Below are 15566 nucleotides of genomic sequence, written 5' to 3'. Positions count from 1 at the left end.
ACATGTTATATAGTAGGTTGGGGTAAGATGGTACATGCCATATATTAGGTTGGGGTAGGATGGTACGTGTTATATATTAGGTTGGAGTAAGATGGTACACGGTTGGGGTAAGATGGTACATGTTATATAGTAGGTTGGGGTATTAGGGTATATAGCCAGGTGGGACTTGAGCTGTAGGTCTAATAACACAAACAACAATCCACTGGGTGCTACTATCAGGACCCCATGGAATCACTAAATCAAAGCATACATATAGATGGTTGGGGTAAGATGGCTGTGTGAGATCTTTAAGTATTATAACTTATAAAAGGTTGGGGTAGGATAGTAGTTGTAACCAAGGATTTTGGAAGTAATTAAAATATATTTTAATATTCATATAATCATATTCTCAAAACTCTAAAATAGCATTTATAATTTATTAGCTTTATGTGCCAACGTCATCCATCTTATATTAAATACAAACAACAAACATACCCTTAACAACATATGGTCGGCTTCCGATGTATGTTTGACGATTTTATGATAAACAGATTCCAGTCCCTTCTTCACTTCTTTACCACTATATTCCTTGATGCATTTACGCAACTCCTGCTTGCTGTATTTAAGCTGAAACCCGACTTCTTCGGGGCGAAGTCCACCATCTATTACTTGCTTGACTCCTTCGAAGAAATTCTAAACACAAGTTAAATGTTTGGTTGGTGGTAATAATGTTTGTATGTATGATACAATCTGGTGTCACACCAAGCTATGTATATTGTCTTCGTTTGTGCCAGACACATATTAATACACATCATGCTCACTGTCAAGCTATAACATGAATGTTTTCCTAGCATGCACCATTCACATTCAATTATAGTCAAAAAACAAACAGCACAAACCCTAAACTTAGTTAAATATCATAATACTTACATATGTTTAAAGGAAAATGAGATGAACATTATAATAGTATGTACGATAACTCTAGCACTTAAAACTTATTTCTTCAAAGATAAAAGTCACATTGCATCCAAACCATATACATTCAACTACTATAACAAACAAACCAATGAGACTTCCACTTAACAAATTATATGTATACAGCATACTTGTAGTATTGCTTGTATATTTATACTTACACTTAGTTTCTCCAATGGCCTCCCCAGCATAGTTGTAACGTAACTATTAAAGTTCTCATTGTATCGAACTCGGACTTGCTTCTTCTCGTTTTCAAGCGCAGCAATCTTTAAACTCGACAAACAGTTTAGTAAATGATGATAATTCTCGAACATTACAACTTCTGCCGGTGTTTTCTGGCTGTCACCGGATACTCTCTCAACTGTAAAGAAAAAAGGAAAAATTGTTGTTGCAACTGACTAGTAGGCAATTGTAAGTGGAGATTAACATAGGTGTATTGTTATGGGATGCCTGTCTGCCTGCTACCTAACTTTGGAACAGAGGTGACATCCAATGTTTTAGCACTGCAGTTTTGAGGGTAAGTGATATTTTTCGCTGCTGTTATATATCTATACAAACAAGCAGTATATTCCATTTGCCACATTAATTAATGAGGTTCCCTATGTTTGACAATTATAAGTGTAACAGTATTTATTTACCAATAACAATATACAAACACACCTAACAAAAGCAGGTTTATAATTAGCCAAGCGACCTATTACAAATATCTTCACTCCCAATAACCTCATACAAGCAAGCCACACCAACACCCACATAACATACTTGTTTCAAACACGGCCCAAATAAGGGTGCTGTAAGCTTTATCGATGTCCGTTCTCCTCCCAGAGTCGCGGAAGATGCTTTCAGCGAGTCCAACAAAGTCCTCAAAATCCTGAACAAAGGGGAGGATGCCGCACTTCTTCCCTTTGCTAACGTGGCTCTCTTGAACCATCCGGACTTTGTTTTTCTAAAGAGACAAAAACCTCACCAATAAAAAGGGATATATCAAAGTATTTCTATTTCAATATACAAACAGGTTTTACACAGCTCATACATTTTAAGATGAAAGTCTTAGCATAATTTAATCCAGGATAGGCATGTGCTTATATATATTTTAAGTTGTGTTGAAAACTTACGATGAAATTGTCAAAATTTCTTTTCACTTCAATCAAACAATTCCCGAGCATCTTGGCAAGAAACGATCCATCGTTGACCTGCATGTGGTTTGGAAATGTAATTAATATCAATGGTTATCTAAGATGAATTGGCATTGGACGGGAGTTTATGTTATCATGTAGAAAAGGCTTGGTGATATAATATCATAAGATAGCTCTACTGTGTGAATCTGTTACTTGTGTAAAAAAATAAAAAATTATGTCACAATTTTAGTGAGCATAACGTGTCTGAAAACACAATGTCTGCACTGTCTGGTGTATAACAAGACACCTATCATACAATATGACTCAACCCCCTGAAAAAGTATCTGTAAGGGTACTCGACAGTAAACAGGTGGTGTACGGATACACCATGTGTGGTGGTATTTAACAAAACACCCATGTTATAATATGCAACCAACCCCACTCCTTTAAAACACACACCTGCTGAGCTTGAGAAACCCTTTGTCCGATAACCACCAACATATTAAGTGAATTCAATGGATCAAGGTCTTCACCAAACGCTACCAATGATAATAACTCAGATTCAACAACAGAGAAGATTTCAGTCATCATTCTCCTGTTCGTGACAACTTAGTTGAAATTAGAATGACAACATACCATTACTATATTATGTATATATATATATATATAAGTCCTAACCAACAAAAAGGTCCAAAACTCTGATCTATATAGGTAAGGTCATGCACATCAGGTGCAATATGTCAGGTTGGGCCCTCACTCCAACACCCTGGGAAAGTCGCTGTCACACAGACATCATAAGTATTAAAAGCAATGGCAATAGATATAGGTTCTTGGCCTAGTCCCAAACAAAAAATTTCAAATTCACTTAAATTGTGTTTTCTTTAGATTGTTAATATTTCAGGTAACCGCAATTCCAGGGCAATGGGGCAAATTACGTCCCAAAAACCCTGGTTTGCCTACAAATCATTACATTTTTAAGTAATAATAGATTAAACTTTTATCATATTAAGTTAACATGTTTAGTAGATGTACTTAGATTTAAAGGACTTACTAAATTAAAATATTAATAGGAAAAATAAAACAAGATTTTTAAACTGTTATAAGATCTTGAATCATATAATTACATGGAATGTCACTGCTTAAAATTTACGCAAAATTGGTTAAAATAATTAAACAGTTGTGAGATAATTGCCATAGATTGCAGTGCGCTTATTGTTTAATATTACTTTACTAAAAATACGGAGTCTGTTTTAGTCAAAGAATATGTTTAAGTATAATAAGAACTTTCACTAAGTATCTGAAGTCAAGAATAATTTGTTTAGTTTTAAAATAAAAAGGATAAGAAATTAGAGCATCATAAAGATAGAACTTATATTTCTATGTTTAATTTGTGTTGAATCAATCAGTGTGACTTTAAGAGCATGCAGGGAAAGTAAACCAACTATAATAATTTCAACTTTGTTTATAATAAACGAGGCAATATTTCAAAACATATTATACCATGCCTGTCTTAGAAATCAACCCTTTGCATTAAAACATGTTTGTTATTATTTTCCCATGCATGGATACCAAACTATACATGTAGAGTAGCACCATAGGTGTCTAATATCCTAACTATTGGAACAGGGGAGATATCATAGGTTTAGCACCCCAGTTTAAACTAAAACAGATTTTACCCTGCTGTTAGGTGTCTACAAACAAACAGAACTAAAGTATATTGCATTCACCACATTAATCAATGAGGTTCCCTATGTTTGACAACTATGAGTGTAACTGTATTTTAACAATGTCACCCCAGATTTTACCCTGCTGTTGGGTGTCTATACAAACAAGCAGAGCCAAAGTATATTGCATTCATCACAATAATCAATGAGGTTCCCTATGTTTGACAACTATGAATGTAACTGCATTTTAACAATGTCACCCCAGATTTTACCCTGTTGTTTGATGTCTATACAAACAACAGTTATTGCATTCATCACATTAATCAATGAGGTTCCCTATGTTTGAAAACTATGAATGTAACTGCATTTTAACAATGTCACCCAAGATTTTTTTGAAACATGAAAATGTGACCCCCATATCCATAGTACAGTATAACCTAACCATTGCACCAATAATTTAATAGAAAGCAAAATAAATGAAATATATTCCACACATTATTGCAAAGTTACAGAAATGATAAGTCGCCACACAAAAACGGACATGAAATGAAAAATTTTGCAAGAAAAATGCAAATTATTGGCTTTCTAAAGGATGCAGACTTACCACACAATGTTGGCTGGCCTAGAGAGAGTTAGTAAAGTTGCATTTCAAATGCAACAACATTTATCTACTAATCCAGTAGTACAAAGTAATAACTAATTAAAAATAATGATAATATGTCAAATCATACGTTTCCGTATGCTTAAAATTGGCATAAGTTTAGGTGACTAATTTCCTTATTCAATATTTTGGTTAGTTATGAATATATTTGATATAAATTAACATGGTTAATTTTAACAAAAATGTATTATTGTAATGCCATTCCTCATGAAAGTTTTTAATGCTACATTATTTTAACATAATGTTAATGTTATACAAAAAACATTGGTGTTATGCAATAAAGTCTATGTAAATTACTTTAACAGTATTCTACAACTAACGGCTAAACTAAACATCTGCAGACTAAATTACATAGTACAGTGGGGTAAGATGGGTTCCTGTTAATTCATACAATCCCATATTTTCTTAACAATTCACAACTCTCTTTTATAGCAGTAAGACCAGAAATAAATATTTCAGTAAATAGTTTTTTGTTAACTACCAAGTGATAAAATATATTGGTAACATGAACCATCTTACCCCAATCTACTATATCAAGGTTAATACCCAATATAGAATAGAAATAATCTAAACATTGACTCACCGAATTTCCTTTGTTACTTGTGCCCTGCGTAATCAAGTGGAAAAGTTAATATTAAAGGGAATTTTGTAGTTTTGTAGTATATGCTAAAGGTTTTAGTGCTGTGTTGCACTGATGTCCATGATAAAGATGCTTAACTTATCCATTCTGACGATGCCATTTAATGGAAATATGTCTCTTATATTATACAATTTGTTAAACTTAACTTTACTGGTATTTACCAAAACAATACAGAAGTTTCTAACACTGATATTTCAACAAAGGAAGCCACTAGATCCAAACTTACTCCTGATACTTCTTCCGACTTGCGATTCCTTGATCCGTGTCATCTTCCTCATCATCTGACCCTCCCTGTGGGATTAATTTAATGTAATATATACCATACACTGTACGTATAATGTACAACATACATATACAATGTAATATACACCATACAAAGTACGTATATACCCTTTTTACAAGGTAAAAAGTTAATGCGAAAAGGATCCGCATTAACTCGTCATATGATAACTCGCTAACGGCGATATTTTGCATGGTCATTGGTTTAAAAATAATACCCAAAAAAGGTTAATCTCTTAAAAGTAAAACTGTACTTCCACCATAGTTTTCTTTACTCGCATAATCGAGTAACAACCAACCTTCTACAGCAGATGACACGCTTATGACGTTATGTGTGTTAACTTTGTTTTTGCGAATAAACATGCGAGTACTTACGCGCATAAAAGTGACCATGCAAAAAGGGTAATAGAGTATAACATCACCAACATGCATATCCAATGTATATATAATACACTGTATGTAGAATGTACAACATATATATACAATGTATATATAATGTACTTCAATAATATAACTAGGATTAATGCAAAACTTCCTATTAAAGCCTATACGCCTCAACTTTATTATTCTGTTGTTAAATTTCTTTAAATTAACATTTTTGAATAAAAGATCAAGAGTTATAATTATAACAATTTTTAGTTCATATACATGTATGAAAAAATAGTGAACCTCAGAGCACCCAATAACCCAAGGCTCTATGTCACAGCAAACACTTTATACACAATATACAAATTAGAATTGCCAAAACAGCTGTTCAGTAGTTAATACAACATGTTAATATTATGACATTTTAAAATTTATAATGCGAATCATGTTGGTGTGAAATGATATGCACCTTTAGAACTGCATATGTAAAAATGAGATACATCACCTTATTTTTTAGGCACACCCTGTTGCCGATATTAATATTCAGTCGCAGTTTAGCTTTTATGTGTTTAATATTTTGTGCACATATATTTTTATTACTGATCAAGCATTGACACCAGCATCCATCACAACTACATGTACATACACTTTATACGCGATACACAGGTACACACACAACAGACACATCAAGCATTACATACCGGCATCATGGTATCGGCACTCTCAACATTAAGATGGAAGAACTTGGTGAGGAAAACTTCTTCATCCTGGCATGTTGGTTCAAGTTCGTTTAATACTTCACGAAAAGTCTGGAATGTTTTAACTTTTATATTCATTATGTCTATGTCTTGTATGTGTGATGTTTAATATAGGTTTATGAGGTAAATAAATAGAACCTGTTTATTAAATTATCATACATATGATATTACATATTTTTAATAATAAACAACAAAAACCATTGCGTCATGGCACAGTTGCTAGCGCACATATCTGTGGCCCAGTGGATACCGTCATACCAGTTAAGGCTTTACGCTGCTAGCATTGCAGACGAATGTGTTCTTACTCAACAGCAAGCCCTAGTGGTGTCTTGCCCCAAGACATTGGCCCCTTAGTTTAGTTAGACCACAAAAAACAAACGTGCCAGGAGATTTCTTTTTAAAGTGGCTGTACACAGTATCCGGCGTGCGAATTCGCGTGCGAAGTCATATGCAAACCCATTTCGAGTTCCGCATGCAGCAGCGAAATCTGGACAAAACGGACGAATTCCGGATACTGTGTACAGCCACCATTATACTTATGCTAAACACATATACCACACAACAATGAGCTCACCGAACTAAACTTCTCCCTATCTGATAATTCAAAATCTGAGGTTGCCAATGACTCTCTACTTCCACCTAGTGTTCTTTTCTTATGCCCAAATCGAAGCTTTTTCCCGACAGCTACAAAAGAGAAAACAACTAGATTTGATCGGGCTACAAACCCCTAACCCCTCTAAAGTCCCAGAGATGTGAATTGTTTTTGCTAAGGTGTATTTTTCTGTAACTTATTATTACTAGTTTTGTTTTAACATATGAATAAATGAATGTGACTTATTTAACCTTCTGTGTTAGAGCAACAACCGTCGTTATAACACCATAACACAGGGGGGTTGTGTTTTTATACACTTGGTAGAAAAATCATGAGAAACGCTTGCTTTAGACCCTAGGGTAGTCGATAGACATAGACAAAACCTTTAATAACGACCTTTAATAACGACCTTCAAAGTTACCTTTTATGAGGTAATCTGACAGGTTGTACCTAGTTTTAATTAATTTTTTTAAACGCCTTTTTTAAAGTCGAATGTATTTTCCTCCGGCTTTATTTTGAACACAAACTTTTCTACTGTGACCCTAGTTAAGATTCACATGCATCACCTTTCACAGCCAAACTCTGTGTTGATCCAAATATTTTCCGTTTTTCTTTCGACAAGCTTTGTTGGGATCCCGATAAATTGCGGATACTTGAGCTTAGTTCTAAAACAAATAAACTATGACATCACAAAGAAGAGATTGTGAACATAAAATAGTAATAATTGTGAAAACAATAATATAATATATATAGTCATGTAGGAATACACGAGTACATGACTATGGACTATTATGCCATAAAATAAACATTCACTTATTATGACATAACAGTTAAACTTTATTAACATATTATGAATAAACACAAAGTCTTAAGCAGCAATTAAACACTTAGAGATTTCCAGAAAGTGTTTTGACAAATTAACTGAAATAATAATGAAATGAAAACACAGCTTTAACTGGGAAGACAGGAAAAGGGTGACTAAAAACTCTCGAAACAAACCTTGCGTTTATTTAGGTAAAGATGCCAAATTAATCTTTTCGATTGTTTAAAGTGTAAAAGCACTAACATTTAATATAAACACCTTGTACACCCAACATACAAACTATGGTTGTTGAATATTTGCTACAATTTCAACATAGCATGCTTAGTTAATATTGATTGAGCAGGTTTAACACACGAAATTCACAGTGGCTTTTGGCAAATGCAATAACCTTAATGCCAATACACACCAGTTAAAGCTACATATAGCAGAGGTTATTGGCATCTGCCACTAGCTTTTGGTTTTCAATGGCATTTGCATACCACAAACTTTTCAGGTGAATTTTATTGGTTAAAATGAAATCACTACTTCTACCAATCCACCACATACTCAGTACAACATGCTGTGTGATTATAGAGATCTATAATATGTGTTGACGCATTATACTGTATCTTATTGTATATGGGTGAGATCCTAAGTGACATGCTAGCCAACCTAAGATACAGGCCAGAGTTGGCGCGTTACGCCATAATAAGTTATAAACAAAAGTCTGCAATTTATTCCGTAAGGGTGAGCTCCTATGTAAAGGCACTCCAGGGAGCTGGAATGTAGGCCAGGGTTGACTTATTACCATATGAAACTGTTGCTGGTATTTGTGGTGAAAGGAAAAATGAATTATGTTTCAAAGTGGGTGCCGTAATTAAGAAAGTGGTGAATCTAGTTTGCTAGTTTGCTACCACACCAGAATAAGCAGGATATCTTGCTCCAAGATATCCAAGCCAAGCAAGCTAATGTGAGTTAGTGTCAAGCTACTATCTACTTTTGCTTAATGTCTTTTGTCTTGATTTTTGTTCACTGGACATTGGAACAGCGAGTGACAACGTTGAACGTGAGGTTGATTGTAAAGAACCTGAACCACTGTTCACATCTAGTATGGCTGAGGAGGTTGTAACATTAACTACAACTACAAGACTCTGTTACATTAAGTGGCAAGTGGAAACTGTCATGACTGATAGAATACGGTTAATGGAAAAAAAAAACAAGTGGTTTATATGGTTTAACTTTCATACATATCACTTCTATTCTGTATGGGGAAGATCCTCAAGGGACCCAGAGGTTTCTGGTAGTTGTGAGTGTTGGCCTATTACCTATTTATCGAAATAAAAACTCAATTCACTACGGTACAAAAAAACAAAACAATAAGTTTCTGTAAAAAGGTTCTGTAGGATAAGGTTTAGTAATTACGCATGTTCAATAACTGGATTGGAGATTAGATTGTCTTATGGGGGTTTGTAATAAAGACTAATACTTGCTGATCATAGTAGATAGAAGTTACAAGTTTTATATTCTGTAATATTGAACAGAATCATAACTGTATGTTACGGTGATTTTGAAACAAAAACACCTTATGATACGAATGAAGAAAAATATGGGACAATAATAAAGGAATGAGATATAAAAGAATCAGAAAATGCAAAACATGAACGAATTAAACATTTTTAACCTTGTGACGTAAAGACATTTTTTTTAACATAGGTGTTCTGTCTCGTACACCTGTGCTCCCTTACAAGTTACCACCTTTGTGGGTGATTGTTTTTTCGGTACAGAAATAAAACTCTAAAACAGATCTTCTGGCTACTTATTTTTATACTGACTAAAAAACTCTTCAAAACAAATAAAAAAAGATGTGTCAAAAAGGTTCAAAATATTATAATTTAGTAGGAAGACTATTATACCTTGTTGAATGAATCTTTGTTTTGCTGTTGCCATGAAATCTTTAATTTCTTGTGTATAGAGCTTGTTTAAACTTTGAGTGTAAGTCTATATGATAGGAATGTGTAATATTATTGGATTTTGGCAAGTTTTGAACTTTATGTAAGTCTCAGCCCTCCGGTGTTTTTGTTAAATTAAAATTACACTCATAGTTATAGTTAAACTAATGATGCAATATTTAAAAGTGATAGAATTGAAAAGGATAAAGCTATTAATAAATTTATTATAAAAATGAACTAAAAAACAAAAGCTACCGTAGACAGCTGCGTATATTTAGTTTTATCAGCAACTTTGAGCCAAAGTATAAGTTGTCGATAAGGTAGAAGATCTCTATGGTAGGGAAAGTGTTTGGGTAACTTTAAACCACTTGCTTGCTTCGCTAACGAGGCACCAGGTTGATCACTGCCCTGTGTGAAAGATAGACTTGTTATGTTGGAACATTGGTAAGGTGCCGTGGCAAAGTAGTATGAACCACAGGTTATGGGTTCAAGGCCCGACACTGCTACAATTGTGGAGGCGAATGTGTCCTTGGAAAAGACATTTAACATTCATTGCTACGATTCAGTGGTCTTTTATAGGTATCTAAATTGTCAGGCATTCATAAATTTTATCACCCACAAAGTTACATACGTGGTAACTTGTAAGCGGGCATGAGGTGTACGACAGAACAACCGTGTTATAACAACTGTTGTTGCCTACGATAAATAAATTTAATACACTTATTTATAGTCGATAAGTACTGTTATATAAAAATGTGCGGACTATAAGATAAAGGACTGCAAGATAACATAATACATTGCTACCAACCTGTCTTACGAAGACATTATTGAGATGTTCAAATATGCGAGCAGCGAACTTTTGTCGCAAGTCATGAAATAACTTCTGTTGTTCTTTTACGGCATTCAGCTTTGAGAGACCTGTGAAACAATACAAGTTGTGATGTAATTTAGAAAAAAGTATTATAATATATATGAAAATAAACAATATTGTACATAACAGATGTAATATGCCTGGAAGAGTTTATAAATCGAACAGAAACCATTCCTTTAACTATTTTTAACATTTGCTATAAAACTGTACTTCTACCTCAAGCAGACTTTTACATTTTGACTTTCAACTGTACACAAACTGTTATAAACTGGTACAATTAAATTTAATCCACCTTTGGGCAATTCAACCTCCATAGCTTCCTGCAAAGCTTCAGCAGCGCTCGTACACGCTTCTATACCACTGTCGGTACGTAAGTCCGATTCACGAAGTGCTTTTACATGACCTTTGGAGAGATCTAGTTGTACCTGAAGGTAAGTACGATTGGGAGAGGTTGTATTGGTAGAAAGTATTATACTACATGCTTTACTCAGGTATTTAATAGAGTTAAGGATTGGTACGATGAGTTGTATTTGTGAGTATATATAACTTAAAGTCAGGTATTTTATAAATTCATTCCCAAATTGTTGTCTGCAACCATCTAAAACTTTATGAAAAACTAAATGCACCTAGCTTCTATTACTTGTTCTTTTTTATTTGGAGGGAAAAGGAATAATCTTACTCTTCATGGTGAGGTAGTACAATGAGGCATGCCATAGAACCTGAGATTTATGCCAGAATGTCCCATTACTCCAACACCCACTGTGCTACAACCCATCAGTGACCACTGGGTTAGAGTAATTTCCGTTGGGGGTTTACCCAAGAACACGTACCCCTTCATACTGAGAACCAAACTTGGTATCCTTCGGTTACAATGCAAGAACCCTAAGCACTAAGCTACAGTGCTGGATTAAACAAAAGAATAATTATAACTTACCACCAAGGTATCTAGTTGTTCCAACAACCTTGTGTGGTTTTTGTTGGTGATTTGAATAAATGATTCTTGGTTTTTCATTTGTCCCATCTGCGTTGCTATACCCCCAACCATGTGATCGTATTCATCCAACCGTGACTCGATCTGGGAAACTTCAGCGAGAGCGTTGTCCAGTAATACCATGAGTGAGTTCACCTGGGTTGCAACATTTAAACACAGGGTTACGCAGGGTAAACCTCTGTCATTTGAAACTAGGGTGCTATTTAGGACGCACATGCTATCACCTATTTACCTTACTATGACCGGGGTTTATATTGCTTATTTAAACACAGGAATAGGTAGGGTATACTTGAACCTATATATTTTTGGAAATTAGAGTATTATTTAGGACAACATATTTTCTTTAAATTAATGCAGTAATACTAAGTGTACCAGGTTTCAAAAACAGTATTCTTACGAGTTTTTGATTGAGTTATGTTACATGTTTTTGCTGGTATAGGAAACAGCAAAATCTATGCCAAACCACCGGTCCCAAGATCAGTTAAAAACCATATTATTACAACTGGTTACAACAGTAGCAGAACGAGAAGTAGTGTAGTACTAGTTGTTTTAAATTAAAAGATATACCAATGCCCAGCTAATTAGCTATCTCCTCTAACCTGAGCCTCAGAACCCATTATTGAATGAATGTTTTGTCCGTCAAGAACCGATAAATCTTTGGACAGCGAGTTTGTAAAAGCTTCTGCATCGCTGATGGCAAAATCACACTCAGTGATCATTCGCTCAAGGTCGGTTTCCTCTTGTTCAGTCAATGCCTGTGAAGATAAGGGACATCAGTTGTGTAAAACAGGAGGTGCGGTTTATCCTGAATTGGTATGAAGGTGCATAATAATGGGATCTGAAGGTTTCAGTGCAAAAAAGGGGTCCAAGATAAAACAAAAAATTGTAAAAGGTTAAAAGTTTAAAGCTAAAAGGGATATGAAATAAGAAGAAGTGGATAAAATAAAGAATAAGGTTTTTAGTGGCACAAGGGAAAAAATGAAGTTAAAGTGTGCATATACTGGAAAGGCTATCAGAAAAACTTCAAATTAATCTTCTAGCCTGGATAACAGTGTCAAGGTTTATGTAAAGCTTTCCACTGGAGCATGATTAAAGCCTCATACCTAAACGAAGATGGTATTTAAAGTCCAACAAACCTGATAATCTTCAAGAGAATCATCTTCGACTCCTGCTGTTGAACCCCCTCGTGTGGTGTCGCCCCCGGCAACCGACACTAACCAACATAAACATCTTATTTACACTCAGGTTAACAAGAACATATATAGTAATTTATGGAAACAACCAAGAAATGCCAAATATTTCAACTATAAATATAAATAAAATAAAATAAATGGCAAGCTCCTACCTTCCAAGATGCTTTGAGGAACATTAGAAAATGCTGGTTTCTGTTGGCGGGGTAAATACCGATGGCAGAGCTGGAATAAAGAATATTCTTATAATATACAACATAACTTATATACAAAAGTGGAGTTCAAATTAATTGAAACAATTTGGAGAAGCGGAATTACCAGCAAAACGGCATTAGTTAAAACACACTAGGCTATGGTTAAAAATTACTCGATGAAAAATAAAAACCAAATAATAAACTTTACCTTCCACAAACATGATAAGAAGTTATGTTTCTCCCCAACACTTGTGGCTGACCATTTGAAGTTCTTCTCAAACTGAAGGTCAAATTCAGTGGATTCCTGACGAAACAAGCAGGACCATGTAAATTGGTTAATTCATATGAGAATACATATAATATAACATGATATAGAATAATTGTGCCTTACAAATTTTAAGGTAGTGACAAAAGTTATTTAATTCATGGACCGGGTGCCTACATACAGGTATTAGGTGTCTTTAAAAATAGTTTAAAAACACTGCCCTTAAGCAGTTCAGTAGCAATAAAGTTTATAATAATTTTAAAAATTTGGCACTAGTACAGAATCCTCTGGTACGTTGCAGTTTAAGCTGGTGGGAAGTGTTAGAGGTTGGTATTTAGGGGTTAGTGGTCAGCAGATAACATAGTGATACTTTTAGTTGGTTTGCTAACCTAACTATATTCTTACAGTAATTGAATAACAGAGTTACAATAAAACAAGTTCCACTACTTACTTTTCCCCCAATTTCTTTCCCATTCACCACTTTAAGTTCCTTGAGATGCCAAACCTTTTGCTTTTTATAAGTATCGCCTTTCTCCGCTCTTTTAATCTTGCTGATGAAAACTTCGACTGGTCGTTCAGTGGTTACTGTGGGATGAAGAGTTATTGTGAAAACAGTAAAAAATACAATAAAGAAAAGCTGTATACCAGCAGGGCAATAATGATAAAATGGTGCACCTTGTGGTAATCCTTTAGCTGGTGGCCACCTAAAATTTTGGTCTCAAAATGTTCCTTAGGTCTCACTGATACCCACTGTATATTTTTTTTTGAAAAAACTTGGGCGTTCCTGTCGAAAATTAAATTTGAAAATGCCCGAAATCGTGCTGTGTCAACGTATTTTCCACACCAGCCGTTATGAATTAAACCAAGGTTGGATTATTACGTCATAGAATGCGTATTGTTAAGTTTGATTCCTACGTTAAAACAATGCGAAAAAAACAGGCTATAACGTCTTGTAACGTATGTAATATACCACTATTGTGACGTAACAAATCGTCAACCTTACGCAAATCAGACACGAACGCCCAAGTTTTTTCAAAAAAAGTTATACAGTGGGTATCGGTGAGACCTAAGGAACATTTTGAAACCAAAATTTCAGGTGGCCACCAGCTAAAGGATTACCGCACCTTGTTACCCAAAATAGTCATGTGAGCCAGTCTGCAAAGTATGGCAGTTCCTGACGAGATCTCGCGCGTGCAAGACGGTTATTTTTCGCGTTCGCGCGTGCTACCATTAAAAATCTGCGTGCAAAGCATGTACATTTTCAAGCCACAATAGGAAATCTTACTTAATTTAATACGTATTTTTTTCTTTGTTTAATTAATTGGCGTGCGTAGGACAAATTGTGGCGTGCATAACCGAAAGTCTGTAAAAAATTCGCGCGTGCACCTGCCATACTCTGCAGTCTGGCATGTGAGCAGTGAGCTGTACGAGAATAAGGAAGTTGGTTTTACATTATTTATAAACACTATATAACATGTGCACTGTCATTTTAAATAGACACATATTAGCCCTATTTTTATGTGTATGGCCTATGACATACTGCATCAAAAAGAATCATTTTTAATTGATTACACAATTAATGTATTGCCCAATTTGTAACGTCACGGAAGACTGTTGATGAGTGTACGTTTAATAAACAGCAAGCCACACAAAAAAATCCATATAGAATAGCTTAAATACACATTGTACAAATTATTCATTTTCATTCTTACCTGACGCGCATAAAATCGCTTTCTTTTTCTTTCCACCAGCCTTACCAATATGGACGACACCCAAAAGTCGTTCGTCTTGTGGGGTGAAAAGATCACGTTGTAATGCGTGTTTTATTGCTGTCATTGTTTACCTAAATTTACAATTCTAGTATTGCTTAAAATCAAAACAATAATAAAAAAAATTTGAGCGCGGATTTGCGGTCGTAATATTTGCGGCGCATGATCTAGAATGGCAAGTGACACCGGATCTTTTATAGGGGAGTGTAAGTACCGGTATGGTATGAACCAGACTTTAACAAAAAATAAATGCACGTATGTACAGTAAACTAATCCCCTTTACATACGATTGTTTATGTACGGACCCTGATCCACAGAAAGAATGAAAATTTGCATATAATACGGAATTCGTTTATATGAGTGTTGTATTCGTAATGGCTGACAATTTGGACAGCACAGTACAGAAGAGACTACTATACTAAATAAATCTCTTGCCAAACATGCCCACAGCCCTTTTGTAACCACTGTGCTGCGATTGCGGACAAAAATTTGTGTCTTTGTAG

General features: G+C 34.8%; 1 protein-coding gene across 4 annotated transcripts in view; it reads right to left on the bottom strand.

Moving 5' to 3' along the window:
• The window catches only part of LOC149730590 (exocyst complex component 1-like), a 29175-nt gene that overhangs the window by 1288 nt on the left and 12321 nt on the right, over nucleotides 1-15566 (bottom strand). For 2 of the 4 annotated variants that reach the window (XM_089885600.1, XM_089885599.1), the window contains 23 exons: nucleotides 15007-15137; nucleotides 13746-13879; nucleotides 13238-13333; nucleotides 12991-13060; nucleotides 12782-12858; nucleotides 12245-12400; nucleotides 11589-11780; nucleotides 10947-11079; nucleotides 10592-10701; nucleotides 10039-10191; nucleotides 9748-9832; nucleotides 8832-8948; nucleotides 7599-7697; nucleotides 7015-7124; nucleotides 6384-6491; nucleotides 5264-5328; nucleotides 4981-5004; nucleotides 4341-4358; nucleotides 2532-2667; nucleotides 2070-2147; nucleotides 1717-1900; nucleotides 1116-1315; nucleotides 475-672 (listed from right to left, as the gene is read on the bottom strand). In XM_089885600.1, the coding sequence (XP_089741726.1) occupies nucleotides 475-672; nucleotides 1116-1315; nucleotides 1717-1900; nucleotides 2070-2147; nucleotides 2532-2667; nucleotides 4341-4358; nucleotides 4981-5004; nucleotides 5264-5328; nucleotides 6384-6491; nucleotides 7015-7124; nucleotides 7599-7697; nucleotides 8832-8948; nucleotides 9748-9832; nucleotides 10039-10191; nucleotides 10592-10701; nucleotides 10947-11079; nucleotides 11589-11780; nucleotides 12245-12400; nucleotides 12782-12858; nucleotides 12991-13060; nucleotides 13238-13333; nucleotides 13746-13879; nucleotides 15007-15130 (2667 nt within the window). In that variant the 5' untranslated portion in view covers nucleotides 15131-15137. Of the gene's footprint in view, nucleotides 1-474; nucleotides 673-1115; nucleotides 1316-1716; nucleotides 1901-2069; nucleotides 2148-2531; nucleotides 2668-4340; nucleotides 4359-4980; nucleotides 5005-5263; nucleotides 5329-6383; nucleotides 6492-7014; nucleotides 7125-7598; nucleotides 7698-8831; nucleotides 8949-9747; nucleotides 9833-10038; nucleotides 10192-10591; nucleotides 10702-10946; nucleotides 11080-11588; nucleotides 11781-12244; nucleotides 12401-12781; nucleotides 12859-12990; nucleotides 13061-13237; nucleotides 13334-13745; nucleotides 13880-15006; nucleotides 15206-15566 lie in introns of those variants that run through there. The other 2 variants (XM_089885601.1, XM_089885602.1) reach the window with 2 other exon arrangements.

Source organism: Ciona robusta, chromosome 9, assembly GCF_009617815.1.
Source record: "Ciona robusta chromosome 9, ASM961781v2".
Lineage (NCBI taxonomy): Eukaryota > Metazoa > Chordata > Ascidiacea > Phlebobranchia > Cionidae > Ciona > Ciona robusta.
This window is presented reverse-complemented; position numbering and strand designations above follow the sequence as displayed.